The 26,198-nt window shown below is 43.6% G+C and overlaps 1 protein-coding gene across 8 annotated transcripts in view; it reads left to right on the plus strand.

Moving 5' to 3' along the window:
• Window positions 1–823: 823 nt before the first annotated feature.
• LOC110491982 (formin-like protein 3) overlaps window positions 824–26,198 on the plus strand; it is a 52,138-nt gene continuing 26,763 nt past the window's right edge. For 4 of the 8 annotated variants that reach the window (XM_036946895.2, XM_036946894.2, XM_036946897.2 and 1 more), the window contains exon 1: window positions 824–1,648. In XM_036946895.2, coding sequence (XP_036802790.2) covers window positions 1,532–1,648 — 117 coding nt within the window. In that variant the 5' untranslated portion in view covers window positions 824–1,531. The remainder of the gene's footprint in view (window positions 1,649–26,198) is intronic. The other 4 variants (XM_090202792.1, XM_036946898.2, XM_090202794.1 and 1 more) reach the window with 1 other exon arrangement.

Genomic DNA, 26,198 nt, shown 5'->3' on the forward strand with positions numbered 1-26,198 from the left:
AATGGAACGCTGCGTAAAGCCTTGTAGCGTTTGTGTTGCAGAGACAGTTGCAGTGCGCTCTGTGTGGTGCACATGGTGTATTTATCCAACGTACGCGTCAAATTGTATGCATAGACGGCCTGACAGAAATGGTAGCAGAAGGTGAATGTTGAACTTTTGTTGCACACATAGCCAGATGATGCTGCACACTATTTTGTGCAATGGCGCTGTTGTAGTGATCTAGGCTAGGCGTACGGGACTAAGGGTGCCATTTGTGATCCACCCGATATCTCATAAGATTAGAGGGTTCCACAAGGGTTCTTTGGCTGTCCCCATAGGAGAACACAAAGTGGTTATACCTGGAACCAAAAAGTGTTCTTCAAGGGGTTCTCCTATGGGGACAGCCAAAGAACCCTCAGGTTCTAGATGGCACCTTTTTTTCTAAGAATGTATAGAGCTTGTAGACTAAACTGAAGACTTACTGGCTTTTGGACTGTCATGCTCAGTTCAAGTGCTGTCATAATAAAGACATTGTTATACATGGTGCATGTGATGTACTGTATGTGCATTGTTGGTGCCGTAGTCATGAGTTAATGAACTTCCATTAGCTGAACACCAGGTGGCATTAAAGTGCTGACATAAACTCTCCAATCTACCGAACTGTAGCTAGGCTTTGCTCAATTTACTGCTTCGCCTCAAACACACCAACAGAAGTACATTCGTTTCCAATGGAACGTTGCGTTTGCCTTGCAGCATTGCGTTGCAGAGACAGTTGCGGTGCGTTCTGTGTGGAGCGTATTTGAGCATATGCCTCAAATTGTATGTGTAGACGGCTTGACATAAATGGTAGCAGAAGGTGAATGTTACATTTTTGTTGCACACATATCCAGATGATTCCGCATACCATTTTTGCGCAATAAAACTGTCGGTGTGATCCAGGCGTATAATGTCTGCGAGTAGAGCGCGATAGGCAGTGTGATTGATAAGTCAACGCCTCAATAGGGAGAGTAACCCCACCAAGGGCGGGACAATAGCAAAAAGCCTGCTTCTGGGTGGAAGCACATAGAAGAGTCTTCTAGACTGAATCACACAACCATCTGGATCGCACAACAATAATGAATGCAAAGGCATCGTAGCCAAGAAAGTTCAGTCTAGCAACCAATAAGTCGCTATTTGGGTGGGTTGAAACATATATTATTGAAAGACGATTTTACAGAAATAAATGGAGATGGATTGGCCTGGTAAATCGGAAACCATTCTTTGGAACAGAAGACAATTGTTACTTTTGAGGTGAGGTTCAGTTTTAGAGTAAAATACAGATGAGAGTTCTCTACAAATGCAAAAGTATACGTTTTTATTTGATGAGACCGTATGGAACTGGTGTGGTGTAAACGTTTGATTTAAACTGGAACTTTTGGAACAGAAGTGGCTGATTTTGTAATAACGCACTGGTGCATTTTGGAGGAACGCAGGGAGTTTTCGCACTTTTGGAAAAACTCGCTCGGAAGAGGGAACTTTATTTACTCTACAGGATACAGTACTACTTTTAACCATGGGGAATATTGAAAGTGTGGATGGACAGTCGGACAATATGAAGCATCATATGATGCCAATGAAAGTGCCCATGCCTGACCAGTCGGAGTTGGAGGAGAGATTTGCTTTAGTTTTGGTAAGTGATTGCAGCCTCAAGAGACATGTTTGAATTGAAATGGCTACTTGGTTTGGTTTATCAAGCTCCAGATTGTCACAGAGATAGAGAGAGAGAGAGAGAGAGACATATGAAACTTCTGAAGCGCACAATTAACATAAAATAAAACATTAGGCTACTCACAGATCTGTCATGCTGAAATGATACGCGCTACAGAACATATTACCTACCATATGATTAGGAGTAGGCCTCTGTGATTATTCTGTTTGTTTTTAATTAGTAACCCATAGTTTCACCGTTTGATTCGGTGAAACAGCTCAACAACAGCTCATGGATTCACACAGGCAACACGTATATGTTATTTTTTACTTTGTGATGTTATTCCTTTTATAATATGCATCACAGTTGGTCAATAAGCCCAAAACAGGTTTCTAACAACCGGAGAATTAACCATGATCAAACACAAATGCTTAAACAAGACAATAAATATGTCTGACAGTACACTCTGATGCCGTTTTACAGTAAGACAATGGGTCAGTTTATATTGTTTATATTGTCTCGTGTGTACTTCTTGTGGAAAGCAAGATGTTATCATCATAAGAGTGAGCGAAATTAACCTATCCCACTTTTCCATTATTCTTCTCCTGTAATGCTGGAGTTGCTGGTATTCTATATCAGCCGACCCGTTCTGTCCCACCCCCACACCTATCTGTTTCTCCCACTAGTTCCTTCGGTTCTTTTGTTTAAAAAAAAAAAGTCAACTCGAGGCTTTGGGCTAATTTACCGAAGTCCAGTAGCTTGTTCAAGATTTGGCTCGCTTTCAGAGTGCAATTTCACTTTCATTATCAAACGTTTGATGACACGTATAGTAAAAATTCCCAATGGCCTACACATTTTTTTTTAGTTTCAAGTTTAGCCAGAGTCGCATTTAGGTAATGCCATGACAGATTCCGACGACAACATTTTCTGAATTCCCCTAAAACGCCCACACCGGGGAGATCGTAAAAGAGGAACCACCCCCTCTCCTCTATTGCCCCCCCCCCCCCTTCATCATCTTTGAATGCCGTCCCGCTTCACAGGCTTGAGTTGCGCTGGGGCTTTGTGACGCTGTGCACACAGTCAACACCCACTTTATCCATTGATCAACAGCTGAAGTGTCAAGCGTGTCTGTCATCCTAAATCAAGAGGCCAAGAAGATACTTTCTTTGTGCACAATACTGATGCACAGTTATGGGCCAAAGTGATCAACAATTTAAAGTTGGTGGGCTCGGTTTTTATGATTTGAAATGCCTTTGATTCTAAAACAAGTTGGTTCTGAATGGAATGGTACAAATCCTCTCTGTATTGTAAATCATTCAATAATGGGCTTTGGGCCTTTATGGTTTATACTACATTTTATAATGGCTGTATCACAACCGGCTGTGATTGGGAGTCCCAAAGGGCGGTGCACAATTGGCCCAGCGTCGTCCTGGTTAGGGTTTTGGCCGGGGTAGGCCTTCATTGTAAACAAGAATAATAAAAGGTACAGTACATATATATTTGTAAATAAACACTTTCATCATTTTAAGAAAGCTTATTGCGACAAACACTATTGGAAAAATGACATATCACATTTACATAAGTATTCAGACCCTTTACTCAGTACTTTGTTCAAGCACCTTTGGCAATAATTAGAGCATAGAGTCTTCTTGGTATGATGCTACAAGCTTGGCACACCTGTATTTGTGGAGTTTCTCCCATTCTTCTCTACAGATCCTCCTGAACTCTGTCAGGTTGGAAGGGGAGTGTCGCTGCACAGCTATTTTCAGGCCTCTCCAGAGATTTTCAATCAGGTTTAAGTCTGGGCTCTGGCTGGGTCACTCAAGGACATTCAGAGATTAGTCCCGAAGCCACTCCTGCGTTGTCTTGGCTGTGTGCTTAGGGTTGTTGTCCTGTTGGAAGGTGAACCTTCGCCCCAGCCTGAGGTCATGAGCACTCTGGAGAAGGTTTTCATCAAGGATCTCTCTGTACTTTGCTCTGTTTTTTATTTTAGTATTTTTTTTTTAACCTTTTATTTAACTAGGCAAGTTAGTTAAGAACAAATTCTTATTTTCAATGACGGCCTAGGAACAGTGGGTTAACTGCCTTGTTCAGGGGCAGAACGACAGATTTTAACCTTGTCAGTTCAGGGATTCGATCTTGCAACCTTTCGGTTACTAGTCCAACGCTCTAACCACTAGGCTACCTGCTGCCCGTTCACCTTTCCCTCGATCCTGACTAGTCTCCTAGTCCTTGCCGCTGAAAACATACCCACAGCATGATGCTGCCACCACTATGTTTCACCGTAGGGATGGTGCCAGGTTTCCTCCAGACGTGACGCTTGGCATTTAGGCCAAAGAGTTCAATCTTGGTTTCATCACACCAGAGAATCTTGTTTCTCGTGGTCTGAGAGTCCTTTAGGTGCCTTTTGGCAAACTCCAAGAGGGCTGTCTTGTGCATTTTACTGAGGAGTGGCTTCCGTCTGGCCACTCTGGCCATACTCTACCTATAGACCTGATAGGTGGAGTGTTGCAGAGATGGTTGTTCTTCTGGAAGATTCTCCCATCTCCACAGAGGAACTCTGGAGCTCCTTCAGAGTGACCATTGGGTTCATCGTCACCTGCCTGTCCAATGCCCTTCTCCACAGATTGCTCAGTTTGGCCGGAGGGCCAGCTCTAGGAAGAGTGTTGGTGGATCCAAACTTCTTCCATTTAAAAATGAAGGAGGCCACTGTGTTCTTGGGGACCTTCAATGCTTCAGAATTGTTTTAGTGTCCTTCCCCAGTCTCGGCGCTCTACGGACAATTATTTCGACCTCATGGTTTGGTTTTTGCTCTGACATGCACTGTCAACTATGGGACCTTATATAAACAGGTGTGTGCCTTTCTAAATCATGTCCAATCAATTGAATTTACAACAGGTGGACTCCAATCAAGTTGTAGAAACATCTCAAGGATGATCATTGGAAACAGGATGTACCTGAGCTCAAATTCGAGTCTATTAGCAAAGGGTCGCAATACTTATGTAAATAAGGTGTTTCTGTTTTTCTTTTTAAAAAATGTGCAAAAATGTAGAAAAAACTTTTTCCGCTTTGTCATTATGGGCTATTGTGTGTAAATTGAGGAGGAAAAATATTTATTTAATCCATTTTAGAATAAGGCTGTAACGTAACAAAATGTGGAGAAAGTCAAAGGGTCTGAATACTTCCTGAACTGTAGCTGTGTCAATAGCTATGGGCAGTAGTTATGCAAACTGTTTCTTATTCTTACATTAGAAAGTGAGGTTCCTTGTCATTCTTTCAAAACAAACTGTCCCCAGTTCTCACGTCCCTCCAAACCACCAACTTAAGAGTCTAAACAAAGAAAGACTAATCACTTAATTCCACCATGAATCAAAACATTCTTTCTCTGCCAGTATGGCTTCCACTGACCATGTCAGTACGCCATGTTATCCAGCGCCAAATGTGTTTGCTCACAAGTGTTAGTCTAGTGTTTCCCACTCATATGACTAACCTCGCCACACCACATCACACCCGGCCACCCGGAGTTTAGCCACTGTGTACCGAGTCTACAGTAACAGTATTGCATGTCGCAGATACTCTACTCTACTTTACTGTACTCTGCTTTACTCTACCGCACTCTAATCTACTGTACTTTACTCTACCCTACCGTACTCCCCTGTAATGTACTCTACTGCACTGTACTTTACCATACTACTGTACTCATGATAATCTACAGATTAATTAAACCAATCAACATTACTCCTGAGAATACCTGCCTCTTGTATACTGTCCTCTGTGACTGTACATTAGTCCGCCTAGGGACATTCATGTCTGTCCAAGTCTCTCTGTTACTCTGGCACAGAGCCACCTGAACACTGGCCTGCCAGACTGCAGCGTACCGTAGCCACTATGCCAAAAGGATACAGATCAAACTAGAACACATTATGTGGGCCTAACTGTCTATGTGTCTGTGGTCAAGAGGCTCAAGGCAGCAGCTCAGGTGGGAAACCCACTAGGCCCCACGTGTGTTAAGTATCTGATAGTATGACAACTATCCGTAACCAAGGATATTTGCTCTGATTGCTATGTGAAGAGACACGCCTGCACAGTGAGAAACTGCTCACTCTTCTATCGTTATCCTCTATTTCTATACCATTGAAACTAACCAATCCCCCCCCCCCCCCCCATACAAATATCCTACTTTTAATCACTTTTCCCTGATTTTCTATGTTGTCCCGATCAAATCCCTGCCCTTGTTGACTGCTGTGCTAAAGTCTCAGCTTTGCACGATCATGACAAACTATTATAACAAATAGCCACGTATTTCACATCATCTCTCCCGCACTGAGGACTGCCTGCAGGAGCCAGTAGTAATCAAAGACTATGCTCAGCTAGAAGCTGCTCTCACTTAGTTAGGACTGTTGGGGGTCATGCAGAAACAGTTGTTTGTAGACATCGTATTTTCCAGACGCGCCGTGTCAGGGGGCGTGTTATGTATCAACAGGACTGTGTCCTCTCATGGCCATTAGTGCCTTTGTTCGAAACTATCGTTCTTAAATCACGACGATGACAGAAGGGTAGGCTAATCACTTCACGTAATCCCAGAAGCCAGAACCAAATCTTGCAGTTTGTGTTAATCTCTCTGTCATAAGAGACAAATACGATGCGTAATTGATTTAACTGGATAAATCATGAAAACATCTATAGCAATACAAGAGATATCAACTATGACGGTAACGTGAAGGCCCTCTTCGCAGATCAAAGCTCCACACACACACCGTGTTGAAGTTGTTAGGAAGAGAGCACCAGTGCTTGACTAGCCAGGCGTGATTAGAGTTCAGGTCACACTGGGGGTTTTCCTTCGCAGAGAGATTGATACTATTTGCTGAAAACACTGGGATTTTACATTGCTGTTTCACTCTGTTTCCCACAGTAGATTGGTCATATTTTCGTTGAGTCAAACATGTTTCCTGTCTCCATTTTGTTACAAGAAGCATGGTGGAATTGTCTATGCAAATAAAATAATCTGCATAAGTGGTATGTCATAACTGTTTTCCCATAGATAGAATTGTCTAATCACAACATTCTTCCATCTCCCCTTGTTGTGTTTCCGCTGTGTACGGATGTGCATCAAGTGGAAACCATGTGTTTGATGTGTTTGATACCATTCCACTTATTCCGCTTCAGCCATTACCGCGAGCCCGTTCTCCCCGATTAAGGTGCCACCATCCTCCTGTGGTGTGAATGTGCATTACTGCGTGTGAGCGTTTGGGAGGTTATGTGTGTACTAGGGATGACTCCTCCTCTCAGACAGAGGCAGGCTGCTCCCAGACATCCCTTGGCCTTTGGGATGGCAGCAGCACATTATGATGTCATGGGTGTAGGCTGTGCCAGTACAGTAATATCCACAGCCTACGGTAACGACCTGAGCAGAATCACTCTTCTGTGGATGGGAGAGGAAGATGGAGGAGGGTCTGAGTGGGGAGGGGGGCAAGGGGATGGGATGAGACCCCTGGGTTAAATTAGAGTACTTCATGCAGTCTGGTTGGGTCAAGTCTAACCGGGAGAATGTGCTAAAGGCATCTCTTCTTTTCTCTCTCTCTCTCTCTCTCTCTCTCTCTCTCTCTCTCTCTCTCTCTCTCTCTCTCTCTCTCTCTAATTCAGAGGGATTTATTGGCATGGGAAACATATGTTTACATTGCCAAAGCATGTGAAATAGATAATAAACAAACGTGACATAAACAATCAGAAACTAACACTTTCTCTCTTCAGAAACAGCACTAGCTCTGTTTATCTTCTTCTGTGGCTGGGAACAGCTGTCTTCCCGACATCTTCTCTCTCTCTTTTACAGAGGAAATTGCATTGCCGGCACTGGGCCGTAGTCAGCCCTGTACAGGACCACCACCATGTACTGTAGGCAGACCACAGACAGAGACAGTTCACCAAATGGTACTGTATTCCCTATATAGTGCACTACTTTTGACCAGTGCTCATGGGAAATAGGCTGCCGTTTGGGATGCAGCCAGACACATGGACACTATACTAGACTAGAAACACATGTGCAATCAGTGTATATCTATGCACGGATACTGGGTGTCAGCATCAAAGAGCAGGGTGATCCTATCCCTCTCAGGAGTTTCAAGTCTTTCGTCTTTTCCCCTTACCTTCTCATTATTGTGTCCTTGGAAGCTTTGAATTCAAACGCTATGGGTTTGTGGGATACTAGGGAGCTTTGACATTAAACGCTATGGGTTTGTGGGATACTAGCTAAGCCTGATGGAATACTACATGAAAAATGGAACTTCTCTCTCACTGTGGCAGCATGGGTTTTCCTTCCTTCAGATTCCTTACGTCCTACTCACCAAATTAGGGTCTGGCTTATTAGCTAACCTTCTCCATATGCCTTTCTCCTTATGAGAGAGATGTGGAGGTGGTGGTGGTGGGGTTTTGAAAGGTGTGTATGTCTGGAGCAGTTGGAATGGGGGCCGGGGCCTTGGCGTTCTGGATGGATCTTCTTTCAAAGTGCCCCCGCACAATTCCACTCCACCACTGGATTCCTGTGGTCAGGTCTGGGCTGGGACCACAGGACAACTCAGCTAGGCTCAGCTAGGCTCACAGAGGGAAGATTCCCTTTGAACTGGCTGCCTGCTGCTGTGATGACTTTAACAACGTTTTGAACAGTACACACACACACACACACACACACACACCTTTACATTTTCTGGGGGAAAGTGCCGGATTATTTTCTCTACTCGATTACGTTGGTTGTAGTCCACCTTCAAAAGTAGTGCGCTAGATAGAGACTAGGTTGCTATTTGGGACACAACCAGAGTGTTGCAGAGGGTTGCACCATACTCTGAGGTTTGACTGTGGTACAGGCAGGAAAGTCCCTCTGGTTTGCAGGAGCTCATGGATATTTGTGTGGGGATTACATTTTGAGGTTGCAGGAAGGTAAGGAGCCCACTGGGGCACAAGCTGGTCGACTCAACATTGTTTCAATTTAATTCAACGTATTGTGACGTGGAATCTACGTGGAAAATATAACAAGTCATTCATGTGAACGGCCGTTTCTGAGGGTGCAATTTCAACCACGAGGTGATGTTACCAAGGTAACTTCACTTCAACATAGATAAACCTTGTATGAATTACGTTGAATGTGTAGCTTTAAAAGCTCATCAGGTGTTCCACGTTATATCCACTGAGCAGCACCTTCTGCTACCCTTTAGTCTCCCATCGTCTGCCAAGCACCGTCTGCTTAGCTATGACATTAGTCACTGACTTTGACCAATGTGCTATTGTGAGTATGATTGTTAAGAGAGCTCCACTTAAAAACTAGATAGATTCACTGTTGCTATCGAAAGTCATTCCAAAATGGTAGGGTTAACAGAGTAAATGTATAGCATCGCTCATATATCATCAATGATACTATTTAGGCCTGTATAGTATTTGCAAAGTCATCAACCCAGAATAAAAAATAAAAAACATGGTTTCAAGTTCTGGTTGATTTAATGATATTCAGGGGATATTGAATTGTAGCCAACACAACCAAATATCAACATTTGATGGAGATCTTCTGCTTGGAAACTTCCATTTGTGTCTCTGACTTGTCTGACTTTAATCTTTGTTTGTCTGAAAATGTATAATTGATATGTTGGATTCATCTCCATCTCAACCACAAGTCTTAAGTTAAAGAATTGTACGAATCAAATCAAACTTGATTTAAAGTGCGTTTAAAGTTTGATTTGATTTAGTCCTATTCTTGAACTTACATTTTTGGTTGAGCTGGAGATGAATCCAACATATCAAATATGAATTTGTAGACAAACTGGAATTAAAGTCAGTGACAGAAGATACATCTCTGGAATACAACAAATAGCCTATTAACTTGCCGACAAGTTAAAAAAATGATATGTTGGATTCACGTCTCCAACTCAACCAAAAAATAAACGTTAAAGAATGGGATTGAGCCAGTGGCTCAGATGGAACTATACAAGCAGTAGATTCATCTCCTTTAAATGTTGATATTTGGTTTGCTATGTCAACCAAACGCAACAAAAAATTACATTTGTAATACAGTAAATAGCCTAAAGTTAAAGATGCAATATGCAGAAATCACTCCTCCATTTCCTGGTTGCCAGAATTCTAATAGTTCGCTTAATTTCAGTTTATGTGACAAAACAAGCAAGTATAGTGTAGAGAATCATTGTACCATCTAAACCATTGTGAAATATATTTTACATAACCAAAAATATTGTATTTTCAGCTGTTTGAAGCTGGTGTAAAAAAAAAAACGAAAGTAAAAGGACGCAAAAATAAAGCCTAAGAATGGCACGCATAGAAATAGCGCACATAGAACAGATCTACAGCTTCTTAGACTTACTTTCAATGGGAATGACTTCTATAACTCACATTTCTAGTTGAATTTGGCCAGGGGTCACCTAAAAAGTTACATACTGCAGATTTAAGACTTTCTTGCAAACTAATGTAACATTCAACCTTAAAATGTGTAACACATCCATAGCCACATTTTGAGGTTACTTAATGTAACTGTACATTTCTCCTTATGTAATCAAATAAAATGTGCATGTTTAAGATAGTATGCACAGGTCATCCCAGGTCTGTGGAGATCTTCACAATTGCTGTGCAGAATCTTGAACAGCATGGATCACTGTATTTTTTGAAGTAATCTCAATCCAGGTCATTTGGTTGTGCCATTAGATGAAGCACAGTGGTAACACATGAATATGTTGTATGAATAAATAAAGTTGCTGCGCTTTTTTAATGATTGGAGGCGCAGCGATAGACCTTTGGAAATTCAGCAAACTTTCGGCTGTCTTTTTGAGTGGTGTGAGCGTAGGTTGTAATTTCATTGATCAACGGCTCAACCAAATATTACCCAATTATTCACGTTGAAATGACGTGGTGTGCACAGTGAGAGGGTTAAGTGAACCGTAGGGGAAGTGGAATGAGACGGAAAGTGCTGACAAAGTGACTCCTCCACCCCTCCTCTGACATTAGCAGTAGTCATAGCGAGATCGAAATAGAAGTGGAAATGAGCCATGAGTGGACTGTCAAATGATCAGTCTTGGGTTGCAAAATAGGGTCTTTCTAGCAGGATTAAGGATAACGAGGCAGGCAGGTAGAGGTGTAAATGGTGATCAAATGTATTTACACAGCGCTGGTGATATGTACAATTCAATTATGTTTACAAATATATATATATACACACATATATATATATATATATATATGTATATACACACACACACACATATACATATACATATACATATATATATATATATATATATATATATATATATATATATATATATATATATATATATATATATATATATATATATATATATATGAATACAACGGGCTTTTGTCCGTTTCGTTTGCCCCTTAGTCTATTCCTTCTATTTCTATGATCAGAGAGCACTGAAAAGACCTGGGGGGAGTCGAGTCAGAATGGCCTCACGGATATATGTGGGATGAGATTTTGAGAAGTTGGAGGAAGGATAGGAAGGGTAACTGAAACACAGAGAGGCAACACGAGACAGAAAGCACCTACGGTACAAAGTGACTCCAACTCCCCCCCCCCCCCCCCCCCCCCCCCCCCTTCCTCTGTGTTCACTCTGAGTTGAGTCAGGAGGACATAGTGTTTGAGAGATGCCACTCAGCTGGAACTAATGGCCTCAACTGTGTGCAGCGTTTTGTTGGACAACTTAAATCATGTTATGCATCCTGCTCTGACCACGCTAACCTCTGTCAACACATTCGACAGTTCTAAAGAGGCAGTGCGTGTGCGTGCGTGTGTGGTGTTGGGGGTCATCTTTTGTTTGTTTGCTATGCCACAAACTCCCGCTGGGAGAATCGTACATATGTCTCTGTCACCGCCAAGGCCAGGACCATACAGCTACAGAGAGGAGAGGAGGGACTGTGGGGGCATAGTCCCAAGTGAAGGCAGTTCCATCTGGCTCTCTCTCCCCCAGGCTATATCTAGTCCTCCATTATGGGTTTGTCTTTACGGGCCCAGAACGATGGGTTTTTTAGTGCTTTTCTGAGCAGAGCGAGTTATTTTTTTTGAAAAGCCCAGGTCAAGTTGAAGAGCATGACTGAACAGATCCAGCGTGTCTCTACGCACACGGAAAGTCAGTGACTCTGTGAGGTTCTTCGTGTCACCCACCTGACCAAACAAATATTCTTCCATTCCATTCTTCCATTCTTTTAAGACAGTCACTCAACCGACCACCTTGATCCTGTTCAAGAGTACTCAAGACTTCAACTCGAATGGTCTGGGCTGGAGGCTGAACACAAACAGTGTTCTCCTCGCTGTGACTTTGGGATATGAAGTCTACAGAACGAGCGTACATAGTTCGGTGTACTGCCTTCTGTACAATAAGCCATTTGGTTTGATCCTTGGTGTGGTTCACGTAGTCAAGTGTTGTTTGTGTGTGAGGGAGTGTGGCGGCTGTATTTATGTATATGTCAATGTGTTAGTGTGTATGTACATGCAGTGTGTGTGTGTGTGTGTGTGTGTGTGTGTGGGTATGAAGTAAAAAGGGGTGGGGGTTGCATGCTCTGTCTCTGATGCAGCTGCAGTGAGCCCCTAGCCGTTCCTCTGGATAGAAGTGGTTTCCTCCTCAATACAATGGGGACTCTGTTGGTTGGGTTATTTAAACAGGGGCCCTCATCCCTTGGTGCCTTTTGTGCTGCACTCTTTTACTCTTTTACGTTCCGACCCTCACAGGGACCGGCGGGTGTAAATCCAGTCGAAGGACTAATGGCGTTCGGCTTTAACACCACGTTTGCGTTCCAAACGGCACACCATTCCCGATTCAGAGCGGGTTGTTTTGCGGTTACTTAAAGTTATGTCCGTCAAATTCTGGTCCATAATTCCACATTTGGGTGACATTCCAGAGCCTTTAGTTCCAGATAGACAGCTCTCCTGGTTCTGTTGTGTCTTTCCCTCCAGGCTCCAGCAGATCTCTAGCTGACACTCTGGCTGACTGTGCAGGGTGCCGAAAGGGCCGGCGGGCCACGACCTGACTTACTGAGGCATTAATCTACCTGCATTCCTGGCATACCATGCGTATATCCTCTGGTCTGGGGCTTCCCTCTGGACGGCCTGAGGGGAACAAACAGGGCGTCCGTTGGCCACGCTGGAATGAACGAATGCCTGATTCATGATCAATTGTGGTGGCCATTTTGTTTATGTTTCATCTCCTAACCTTTTTCGTTCCTCTGTTTCCTGTGTCAAAACATTGGTTGGTTGGCCAGTAGCCGTGTTTTGTCAAGTGGGGTCATTCTAGGACATTGTTGTGTGATAAGGTCATTGGTATGTTTTGGACATTCGCAACAAGAGTGACCCAGGGGGCGAAACTGGTTGAAATGACATCAATACAACCAGTTGGATGTTATCTGGTTGCAATTGCGACATTTCAACGAGTTCTGCCCGCTTGGAAATGCCACCACGGGGCTTTAGATTCACGTTAGAGGTTTGAGCATCTGGCTCCTTCACAGAGCCCCTGAACCCCAGACATGGCTTTATAGTTCCCACCCTGGCCTGATCATAACAAGCCTGGTCCGGCTTCAAAGAACCTTATTATGATCATTGTCTGGAAACTCATCTCGGCAGGACTCAACAGGCTATGAACGGCATAGATCATTCTTCTCATGTCTCCGATCCAGACCCATTGGAGGAAACTTGTTGTTTTGCTCCGAAAAGGTCGTTGGCTATCACATCCAGTTTTTATGGCTTGTTTCATGAATTAACAAACAGTTTTGAAGGGCAGCCATACCTCAGTTATTATTATTATTTTTTTACTGAAATGGTTGTCAGATATCACACCAAGTCTTTACGTCTACATAACGTATGTGTCAGATTGGCAGTAGACGTCTAGACGTTTGCCTCTTTGGGTCTCCATTGGCAAGCGGCGACTGGTAGAGAACTTATACAAATGTCTGCGAGTCAGAAGGCCCAGGGGAGATGAGGGGGTTTTCGGGCAAGGCTTCCAGACCTGGGTTCAAGCACTAAATTCAAATGATTTCAAATACTTTTTCTGTCCTGGATTGAGTTTGTCTGTTGCAGTGGAACCAATAGAAAAGACACAAACCTGCAAACCCCGCCCACCTGGCACTCCAGGCAGGGTACATCAAAGGCTAAAAGTATTTGAACGATTTTCAATATGATTTGAACCCAGGTCTTCAGAGGGGAAAGTGATGGGCTGAGCAACAGTCAGCCCTGGCTCCTGCGTTGCAGGGAGAGCAGAGCAGAGCCGACTGTAGGACAGACTCACAGCCACACCACAGCTGGAAAGCCTGTTGCTGCTAACTGCCGCATCAAGATGGTGTCATGGGGATTTTACACGCTTGTGTTTTAACACTTTTCACGCCATCAATTCAGCTATTATGTTGCTTAGTAGCATGGATTCATTGTCTGCAGAGAAGCAGATCAGTGTTAGATCATACATTTTCCTTGATACCAACTGTTTATACATTAAATATATGTAACATATTACATTCATTTTTTACATGACTTTTTTATTTTTACTTTGTGTTTTAGTTACCGCAGTGGGCTAAATCAGGGTCACGCAGCGTTTCTTGGTAGTCTTAACCACATCTACTTTGAAACAAAAGTACACACCTCACACACATGGTGATGGGCTTAAGAAAAGAAGACACCTGTACTATGTCAGATATCATTTTGACGTTGCATCCTAATATTACACTTTATATACATCACAGAACACTGAAATGTAACAAAACCATTGGACATAGAAACACCAGATTTTCGGCAGGTTAAAAAAACAAAACAATGTTTATTAATTAGGAAATGATGACAAAAATGTATAACATTCCACCCATGAGGCTACTAGAGGGTGATTTGGTCAGTTGACTACAGGAAAGGGGGTATGTACAGATCAGTACTATCATTAGTTGTCATTACTGTAAGTTGTTTGGGACAATGGGATTGGAATGTTTTATTGTCCTGGTGGTTCAGAGAATGTGGTTCTGTCATTGGATTTAGCAAGCATGTTAATGAACACCTCAGTTAGCTCAGGCTTAATTATGTTAATACCTTAATGTGGCTGCCGAGCTCGTTTTTAGTTGGTTCTGTCAACAAGAACCTGCAGGGGGGAGAGATAGGGTCCTATGTCATCCTGCCAATACTCCTCCCCCAATACTCCACCTCTTCCTCCCCCTCTCTTCTCATCCTCTCTTCTCATCCTCTCTTCTCCCCCTTCTCACTCCACTCCCATTTCTCTCTCTAGCCCTTATCTCTCCCCTCCTCTCACTCTCTTTATCCTTCTCTCTCTCTCTCTCTCTCTCTCTCTCTCTCTCTCTCTCTCTCTCTCTCTCTCTCTCTCTCTCTCTCTCTCTCTCTCCCCCCTCTCCCTCTCTCTCTCTCTGGGTGAGGTGGCAGTAGGCTAGCTGGTTGGTGGGCCCCGTCCCCAGTAGTTCTCCAGTCTCTTTGTGCTCTGGCTTTGCTGGTCTTTGTTGTGACTGCCTGCTTCGGGTTACCTTGTGAAGAGCGCCAGGCGGATCAGATGTCGGCGCAGAGAAAGGGGGCAGCGTTTTCTCACACTCCTCTCTGCCTCTCTCTTCATTTAATTCAACAGGTCTTTTACCTGAGAGCATGAAAACAGTGATGGCATTTTCCAAACACGCACCCTACACACACACACACCCTACACACACACACATTTTAAAGTAGTTTTTGGGGTATCTTTACTTTACTATTTATATTTTTGAATACTTTTACTTCACTACATTCCTTAAGAAAAAATGATACTTTTCACTTCATACATTTTCACTGACACCCAAAAGTACATTTTGGACAGGAAAATGGTCAAACTCACTCACTTCTCAAGAGAACATCCCTGGTCATCCCTATTACCTCTGATCTGGTGGACTCGCTAAACCCACATACTTCATTTGTAAATGGGGGTGGCAGGTAGCCTAGTGGTTAGAGTGTTGGACTAGTAACCGAAAGGTTGCAAGATTGAATCCCTGAACTGACAAGGTAAAAATCTGTTGTTCTGCCCCTGAACAAGGCAGTTAACCCACTGTTCCTAGGCCGCCATTGAAAGTAAGAATTTGTTCTTAACTGACTTGCCTAGTTAAATAAAGGTAAAGAAAATGGCAGTGTGCCTATGGATATCTGTACATTTAAAAAATAAGAAAATGGTGCCGTCTTGTTTGCTTTATATAAGTAATTTGAAATGATTTATACTTTTACTTTTGATACTTAAGTATATTTGAATAATTACATTTACTTTTGATAATTAAGTATATTCTTTCACTCAAGTAGAGTTTTACTGGGTGACTTTTACTTAAGTCATTTTCTATCAAGGTATCTTTACTTTAACTCAAGTATGACAATTGGGTGCCTTTTCCAAAACTGCACACACAGGAGGTTGGTGACACCTTAATTGGGGAGGACAAGCTCGTGGTAACGACTGGAGTGGAATGGGTGAAATGGTATCAAATACATCAAACACATGGTTTCCATGTTGTTGATGCCATTCCATTGACGCCGTCCTCCCCTCAGCAGCCTCCTCTGACACACACACACACACACACACACACACACACACACACACACACACACACACACACAGAGCCCCCCTCAGCAAACACGTAATAACATCTACCAAACAAAAAAAACTCATTACTCAAGGCTGTTTTAATTTACTGAAGAGTCAAGGAAGTCCCCCTGGTCCCATGACGATGACAGCTGAGGTTCCTGTCCTGTCCGCTTTCATTGTGCCCCACTAGTCCCAGGGTGTGTGCGACTGTGTGTCTGTCCTCTGTCATTGTACTTTGCTCACAGGGAGGAGGACAAGGCAGACAATAGTGTTGGCAGTGATGTTACCGGGGTAAAAGACTACAGTGTCGCTAGCAGCAGTGCATCTGCAGATGTCGTCAGGGATGGAGTCTTACAATACATTGTCACTGATTCACTTACATGACATTGCATTTCATTGTCCCACCCATGTTTACAGTCACTGCGATGTAATATGCCTTGGTACAAACAGCCTTATCTCATGCATTACCTCAAGTATGGGAGTCTGTAGGACAGGGAGAGAGGGACAGGGGTTGGAGGAGAGGGAGAGGGGAAAGGAGGGAGAGGAGGTGAGAGGGTATTAGGAGAAAGGGGAGTGGAAGGGAAGAGTCGGAGGGGGGTAGGGGGGGGGGGGGAAAGGAGAGACAGGGGGAGGAGGGGAGACGGGGAAAGGAGAGACGGGGAGAGAGGGGGAAGAAAAGAGAGGGGAGAAGGGATGGTTAGGAGGCTGCCCTTCCTTGCCCTGGGCAGGGAACAGCCTATATTCTCAGATTCTTCTCCCACTTGTTATTTATGGGGGGAGTCATTTATCTTGAGCCAAATACAGACTACTCTACTCACTAAAAACGGATTCACCGCCCAAACTCAATACATAGGGTTTGCTTTTCTCATCCACTGTACCTAAGATGTGCGCAGTAAAAAGGGCTTAAGAAAACAGTCAGTCCAGGTCTAGGCCATATTCATGTTGTTTTCTTTGCCTCCTCAGTCTTGGATTCTTCTTGGATCTAGTTTCTGTCCGGGATCAACGGCGAGAGGTTTTCCATCCTTACCAGCCAATACCCTTTCATTAAAGTGTAGCAGAAGCAAGAGTTTTTCTCTCTCTCTCTCTCTAGGGGTCAATTTCTCCGACGCAGTCCAGGGCAGTCGTTTTTACAGTGGGATTGCTTTCAAAGGGAAAGTCACCAGTTGGCACTTGGCAGGGAGGGAGGCCATTCTCTTGCAAGGCATTTTTATGCGGGAGTGTCACATAAAAACACTTTAGGACCACCAGGCTGAGGTCTCATCTGCTGTAGTCCTACCAGATGAGGAGGCGGTCCGACAGTCAGGCGGTCGGGGGGTGGTGGTGGAGGGTCTGTGCTGTATTGTTCTCCCATCAATCCACTGGATATGAGCTGCCTCCACCCCTCTCCCATCGCCTCCATTTAGAGAGAGTGACGGTAGACTCGTCGGAAAAAAAGGGTTCCGAAAAGGGCCCTTCGGCTGTCCTCATAGGAGAACCATTTTTGGTTCTAGGCAGAACCCTATTTGGTTTCAGGTAGAACCCTTTTGGGTTCATGTAGAAGCCTCTGTAGAAAGGGTTCTGCATGGAACCCAAAAGCGTTCTACCTGGAACCAAAAAGGGGTCTTCAAAGGGTTCTCCCATCGAGGGACACATCGGGAACTCAACAGATTTGTTCGTTACCGATTTGTTTGACAAAATCTATTTGCAAGCCAGAATAGGGCAATTACTGTAGTTTTAAATGTATAGGTCCATTGTCATTTCTACATACTTTCGATCTGGTTTTAGACGGTCAATTGTGGCCTGGAGTGGTCTTAAAACAATGATTTTTTACTTTGTAAGATCTGGTATGCATCAGCAACGTCTGGGCAGAGATATTGTACCAAACACCTGAGCTAGATGTAAAATTGCGTGACTTAAACCTCTAAATGAATGACAGATTTCTTGAGTGATCTAAGATTTCCAAACTCGGTCCTGCCTCTCTCTCGTTGCACTCCACAAGGAGACTGCCTGTTACGCGAATGCAGTAAGCCAAGGTAAGTTGCTAGCTAGCATTAAACTTATCTTATAAAAAACAATCAATCATAATCACTAGTTAACTACACATGGTTGATGATATTACTAGATATTATCTAGCGTGTCCAGCAGTGCATATAATCTGACTGAGCATACAAGTATCTAAGTATCTGACTGAGCGGTGGTAGGCAGAAGCAGGCGCGTAAACGTTCATTCAAACAGCACTTTCGTGTGTTTTGCCAGCAGCTCTTCATTGTGCGTCAAGCATTGCGCTGTTTATGACTTCAAGCCTATCAACTCCTGAGATGAGGCTGGCGTAACCGAAGTGAAATGGCTAGCTAGTTAGCATGCGCTAATAGCGTTTCAAATGTCACTCGCTCTGAGCCTTCTAGTAGTTGTTCCTCTTGCTCTGCATGGGTAACGCTGCTTCGATGGTGGCTGTTGTCGTTGTGTTGCTGGTTCGAGCCCAGGGAGGAGCGAGGAGAGGGATGGAAGCTATACTGTTACACTGGCAATACTAAAGTGCCTATAAGAACATCAAATAGTCAAAGGTTAATGAAATACAAATGGTATAGAGGGAAATAGTCCTATAATTCCTATAATAACTACAACCTAAAACTTCTTAGCTCAGAATATTGAAGACTCATGTTAAAAGGAACCACCAGCTTTCATATGTTCTCATGTTCTGAGCAAGGAACTGAAACGTTAGCTTTCTTACATAGCACATATTGCACTTTTACTTTCTTCTCCAACACTTTGTTTTTGCATTATTTAAACCAAATTGAACATGTTTCATTATTTACTTGAGGCTAAATTGATTTTATTGATGTATTATATTAAGTTAAAATAAGTGTTCATTCAGTATTGTTGTAATTGTCATTATTACAAATAAATAAAAATCGTCCGATAAATCGGTATCGGCTTTTTTTGGTCCTCCAATAATCGGTATCGGCGTTGAAAAATCATAATCGGTCGACCTCTACTTGGTACTATTGTTTGTACAGATAATGTGGTACCTTCAGGTGTCTGTAAATTGCTCCCAAGGATGAACCAGACTTGTGGATGTCTACAATTTTTTTTCTGAGGTCTTGCCTGATTTATTTTTATTTTCCCATGATGTCAAGCAAAGAGACACTGAGTTTGAAGGAAGGACTTGAAATACATCCACAGGTATAAAATTGATTCAAATGATGTCAATTAGTCTATCAGAAGCTTCTAAAGCCATGACATCATTTTCTGGAATTTTCCAAGATGTTTAAAAGCACAGTCAACTTAGTGTATGTAAACATTTGACCCACTGGAATTGTGTTACAGTGAGATATAAGTGAAATAATCTGTCTGTAAACAATTGTTGGAAACATTACTTGTGTCATGCACAAAGTAGATGTTCTAACCGACTTGTCAAAACTATAGTTTGTTAACAAGTCATTTGTTGAGTGGTTGAAATACAAGTTTTAATGACTCCAACCTAAGTGTATGTAAACTTCCGACTTCAACTGTATATATACTGTATATATGTCTGCTTAGCCAGTACTTAATGAGAGTGTTCAGTAAAACTCCCAGATTTACATGGATTTAGCTCAAACATGGAGCTCTTTCTTGGGCATGTTTGTGTTTGAGAATATACACTGCTCAAAAAAATAAAGGGAACACTAAAATAACACATCATAGATCTGAATGAATGAAATATTCTTATTAAATACTTTTTTCTTTACATAGTTGAATGTGCTGACAACAAAATCACACAAAAATGATCAATGGAAATGAAATTTATCAACCCATGGAGGTCTGGATTTGGAGTCACCCTCAAAATTAAAGTGGAAAACCACACTACAGGCTGATCCAACTTTGATGTAATGTCCTTAAAACAAGTCAAAATGAGGCTCCGTAGTGTGTGTGGCCTCCACGTGCCTGTATGACCTCCCTACAACGCCTGGGCATGCTCCTGATGAGGTGGCGGATGGTCTCCTGAGGGATCTCTTCCCAGACCTGGATTAAAGCATCCGCCAACTCCTGGACAGTCTGTGGTGCAACGTGGCATTGGTGGATGGAGCGAGACATGATGTCCCAGATGTGCTCAATTGGATTCAGGTCTGGGGAACGGGCGGGTCAGTCCATAGCATCAATGCCTTCCTCTTGCAGGAACTGCTGACACACTCCAGCCACATGAGGTCTAGCATTGTCTTGCATTAGGAGGAACCCAGGGCCAACCACACCAGCATATGGTCTCACAAGGGGTCTGAGGATCTCATCTCGGTACCTAATGGCAGTCAGGCTACCTCTGGCGAGCACATGGAGGGCTGTGCGGCCCCCCCAAAAAATGCCACCCCACACCATGACTGACCCACTGCCAAACCGGTCATGCTGGAGGATTTTGCAGGCAGCAGAACGTTCTCCATGGCGTCTCCAGACAGTCACGTCTGTCACGTGCTCAGTGTGAACCTGCTTTCATCTGTGAAGAGCACAGGGCGCCAATGGCAAATTTGCCAATCTTGGTGTTCTCTGGAAAATGCCAAATGTCCTACACGGTGTTGGGCTGTAAGCACAACCCCCACATGTGGACGTCGGGCCCTCATACCACCCTCATGGAGTCTGTTTCTGACCGTTTGAGCAGACACATGCACATTTGAGGCCTGCTGGAGGTCATTTTGCAGGGCTCTGGCAGTGCTCCTCCTGCTCCTCCTTGCACAAAGGCGGAGGTAGCGGTCCTGCTGCTGGGTTGTTGCCCTCCTACGGCCTCCTCCACGTCTCCTGATGTATTGGCCTGTCTCCTGGTAGTGCCTCCATGCCCTGGACACTACGCTGACAGACACAGCAAACCTTCTTGCCACAGCTCGCATTGATGTGCCATCCTGGATGAGCTGCACTACCTGAGCCACTTGTGTGGGTTGTAGACTCCGTCTCATGCTACCACTAGAGAGAAAGCACCGCCAGCATTCAAAAGTGACCAAAACATCAGCCAGGAAGCATAGGAACTGAGAAGTGGTCTGTGGTCCCACCTGCAGAACCACTCCTTTATTGGGGGTGTCTTGCTAAATGCCTATAATTTCCACCTGTTGTCTATTCCATTTGCACAACAGCATGTGAAATGTATTGTCAATCAGTGTTGCTTCCTAAGTGGACAGTTTGATTTCACAGAAGTGTGATTGACTTGGGAGTTACATTGTGTTGTTGAATTGTTCGCTTTATTTTTTTGAGCAGTGTACTACAGAGATGTTGGTGAAATAAACTAATGTCTGATATCTGGACAACAACCAGCAACACAATCAAACCGAGTTTGGGAAACCCTGTTGTAGTGGATAGGGCGCCATTTGGGATGTAGCCTATGAGTAATGGTCTCATTTGGTTCAGTGCAGTATATCTGTCCTTTGTTATCTCTGTAGGTGTTGAATCTGTGGGAAAGTAGCTTGAGAAACGTCCTGTTGGTCCGCCGTGTTTTTCTCAGTCGTTTATTTGGGAGCGTCTGGCTGCTTTAAGGCCCTACGATAGACATCCTGTCCTGCGGGCTGCTCTGGCTCAGACAAGGCTACTAGTCGGGCTGCTTTGCAGGTCCTGAACTGAACTAGAGGATAAGTGGTCATCAGTGAGGCAGACTCAGCAAGAGAACTGGCTGGAGTAATAGGGCACATGAAGTTCCCTGTTGATTATGACGTCCGAGCTGAGTCTCTGTGGTGCTGAGCCGGGACTGTTCATTCTCGCTCTCTCTCACTCACTCACTCACTCACTTACTCACGGTGATAATACAACTGGTATAACTGATTAGGTTGACCATAGACTTTATGAGAATAAATGGCTGTTCCCAGATCTGTTTTGCTAGCCTGCCAACTCCAATGGTCACCAGGCAAGGAGATTAAGGGTTGGATGTGTATATTTGTACAGTTTTTGTGTTGTTACCAGGCTCAGGCCCTGTGTGTGCCTTGTTTGATCAACGGGGAAACATATTGGTCCTGCACACTGGCTATTGTCCTGCAATATGCTATTGGGGGGGAAAACAATAGCTCAAATGTCAAAGGATGGGAAAGGCATTGACTTCACAGAATCAACACAAAGCTGTGTATTCACTCCTTTGTCAGGCCGATCAATCTCAGGTCAAACAAGACAGACCTTTGCTGGGTTTGCTTGTGGGCAGCGTGAGACTACGACGAAAGCACCACACTTTTCTTCCTGCGTCACTGTATTTTTCCTCATTCCAAAACTATCCGGAGAGGTGCTAACTCTGTTGGAATAGTATTCTTTTGCTGTGATACTTTTCTTAGCCTCTTCTTGTAAACACAGGATGTAGAAAGTCAAATGAAGTTAGCTAAATTGGGTTATGTTGCTCCAATTACCCAAATCTAGCTCGAGGCAACCACTCTGTGTCAGTGTGTGTGTGTGTGTGTGTTGCAGTCAGGTGGCCTGGAGAAACAGTAGAGACACTCTGGTCTGTCATGCTTTTAAAGCAACGTTAGAAACTTGGTGGTTCGAGCCCTGAATGCTGATTGGCTGAAAGCCGTGGTATATTAGACCGTATCGTACGGGTCTGACAAAAACATACTGTTTTACTGTTCTAATTATATTGGTAACCAGTCTATAAGGCATGTCTGGGGTTTGTGGAATTTGGCTAATATACCACGGCTAAGGGCTGCATCCAGGCACTCCACGTTGCGTCGTGCGTGAGAACAGCCGTTAGCATTGGTATATTGGCAATATACAACACCCACTCGGGCCTTATTGCTTAATATACAGCTGCACACACCCATATACATGTACCTGTATGTACAGTACACACATACACACAGCTGTGTGTGTTCTACTCTGGCTTTAACCATTAGGGGAGAAACAAACCTGGACATAAACCTGAACATCAGGTTGCCCTCCGTGATATGCAACTTTTCAGGGAAGTTAGGAACAAATATACACAGGCAGTTAGGAAAGCTAAGGCTAGTTTTTTCAAACAGAAAGTTCTGGGACACTGTAAAGTCCATGGAGAATAAGAGCACCTCCTCCCAGCTGCCCACTGCTCTGAGGCTAGGAAACACTGTCACCACCGATAAATCCACTATAATTGAGAATTTCAATAAGCATTTCTCTACGGCTGGCCATGCTTTCCACCTGGCTACCCCCACCCCGGTCAACTGCCCGGCACCCTCCACAGCAACCCGCCAAATCCCCCACCATTTCTCCTTTACCCAAATCCAGATAGCTGATGTTCTGAAAGAGCTGCAAAATCTGGACCCCTACAAATCAGCCGGGCTAGACAATCTGGACCATCTCTTTCTAAAATTATCTGCCGAAATTGTTGCAACCCCTTATCTCAGCTCACTGGTCACCATAGCAGCACCCACTCGTAGCACGCACTCCAGCAGGTATATCTTACTGGTCACCCCCAAAGCCAATTCCTCCTTTGGTCATCTTTCCTTCCAGTTCTCTGCTGCCAATGACTGGAACGAACTGCAAAAATATCTGAAGCTGGAGACTCATGTCTCCCTCACTAGCTTTAAGCACCAGCTGTCAGAGCAGCTCACAGATCACTGCACCTGTACATAGATGGGCTGTTTACCTACTTCATCCCCATACAGTATTTATTTATTTATCTTGCTCCTTTGTACCCCAGTATCTGTACTTGCACATTCAGCTTCTGCGCATCTACCAATCCAGTGTTTAATTGCTATATTGTAATTACTTCACCCCCATGGCCTAATAATTGCCTTAACTCCCTTAACTTACCTCATTTGCACTCACTGTATATATACTTTTTGTTTTATTTTGTTCTACTGTATTATTGACTATGTTTAGTTTATTCCATGTGTAACTCTGTGTTGTTGTGTGTCGAATTGCTATGCTTTATCTTGGCCAGGTTGCAGTTGCAAATGAGAACTTGTTCTCAACTAGCCTACCTGGTTAAATAAAGGTGAAATAAAAATAAATAAATAAAAAACATCGAACTGTTTGGTGGGTTTTCATGTTAGAGATCATGGCGCCGCCTTCAGGAACAGGAACAACGAGTAGATAAGTAGCCTAATATCGTCTGTTTTTCTTTGTAAAAAGGTTCATATTTGGATAATAAAAACATATTAATATGACACAATGAACAAACGTTACGTTTAAAGCCCCTTGCTTTAAATATTCTACAATGTTCTTTACCAGAAAGCTGACAGAGATTTTCATGTTGTTATTCAGTGTCACGCCCTGGTCTTAGTATTTTGTGTTTTCTTTATTATTTTGGTCAGGCCAGGGTGTGAGATGGGTTTATTTATGTGGGGTGTTTTGTCTTGGGATTTTCGTACGTATTGGGATTGTGTCTTAGTGGGGTTTTCTAGGAAAGTCTATGGCTGTCTGGAGTGGTTCTCAATCAGAGGCAGGTGTTTATCGTTGTCTCTGATTGGGAACCATATTTAGGCAGCCATATTCTTTGAGTGTTTTGTGGGTGATTGTTCCTGTCTCTGTGTTTGTTGTCATCAGATAGGCTGTATAGGTTTTCACGGTTGTTGTTTTTGTATTGTTTGTTTTTTTCTTCTTCATTAAACATGTATCAAGAATACCACGCTGCATTTTGGTCCGACTCTCCTTCACCGCAAGAAAACCGTAACATTCAGGGAACACATTTTGCTCTTTAGGATTTAAACTAATAACTACAATACAGGAAGCTCTCTGTGTCTGTGTCTCTGTCTCTCTGTGTGTGTCTCTCTGTGTCTGTCTCACTCTCTCTCACTCTCTGTCTCACTCTCTCTCACTGTCTGTGTCTCTCTCTGTGTCTCTGTGTCTCTCTCTCTCTCTGTGTCTCTCTCTTGCTCTCTGTTTTTTAGGGCTAGTGCAGAGTAGGCTGTGTGTACTACACAATTCAATTAGGAGAGTAGTGAACCCTGCTCTGTGCCTGTATTGTGCCCGGCGGTTCTTCCTTAATCTGCACGGCTAGTTGAGTCTGAGCGTGAGGAATAGGTTCTGGGCTGACGCTAGCCTGATCCCAGATCTGGAGTTGGCAAGACAGCATAAACAGACCTGGGACTACGCTTGGCTGTGGCAGATCCTGGATCGGATGTGAGGTTGTTTGTTCGATCTTATCGTCGTTGCATGTAGTTTCATTATCGCTGGGTTGTTTGCATTGGAGCCGGACTTATTTCACATGATGAACTGTACTGGGAACTGTGGTAGTGACACCCACTCAGCAAACATTCGTAGTTCCCTCGTCCTTACAGGATTAACAATGAAGAAATAGACTATTTACGTTGACAGAGTGTCTGTCTGGATCCGCCAATGAAGCCCATAAATACTGTTTAGACCACTCAGTCCTACTGTGTCTTTCCCCCCCAAGAAGCTGACAGACGCCGGATACAACGTTACTGTACTGAATTGGCGGTAAACCACAAGTGTCATCAGCTTTATTTGTTACTGTCTGAGATTCTGAAATATCTCAAGTTTGAAAGTATTGTTTGATATCAAACTTTGTGGTCAGTTGTCCCATCCTGTTTCTGACATTTGGAATGAATGAGATGGAGCTCACACGGCGACAGCCCTCCGAGGGGGAGAGAGAGAGAAATAAAGAGAGGGAGAGAGAAATAAAGAGAGGGGGAGAGAGAGAGGAGAAATAAAGACAGAGAGCGAGAGAGGAGAAATAGAGAAGAAAGGGAGAGACTGTGGTAGGTAACATTCTCCCCCCAAGAGAGAAAAGCAGGAAAGGAAAGAGGGAGTGAGAGAATTTAGAGCAAATTTGTACCGTTATTAACAGGACACATTCCTTGTGTAATTCTGGACATCTGGAATGCTCATGGTTTTTTTCGGAGCTGTGTGGGTTTTGGTCCTATCTAGTGGACTACTTTTGACCAGCGCCAATGGGTAGCGCACTAAATAGGGAATAGGGTGCCATTTGGAAGGCAATGTTTTGTCAAAGAAGCCTAATGTAACAGATTCTCACTTATCACTCCACTTCAGTCCTTCAGGTCTGAGAACCCTACAGTAGTTCTTCTCAGAGACTTTTTTTTGTGAGT

Source organism: Oncorhynchus mykiss, chromosome 16 (genome assembly GCF_057628025.1).
Source record: "Oncorhynchus mykiss isolate SJ-2025 chromosome 16, ASM5762802v1, whole genome shotgun sequence".
Lineage (NCBI taxonomy): Eukaryota > Metazoa > Chordata > Actinopteri > Salmoniformes > Salmonidae > Oncorhynchus > Oncorhynchus mykiss.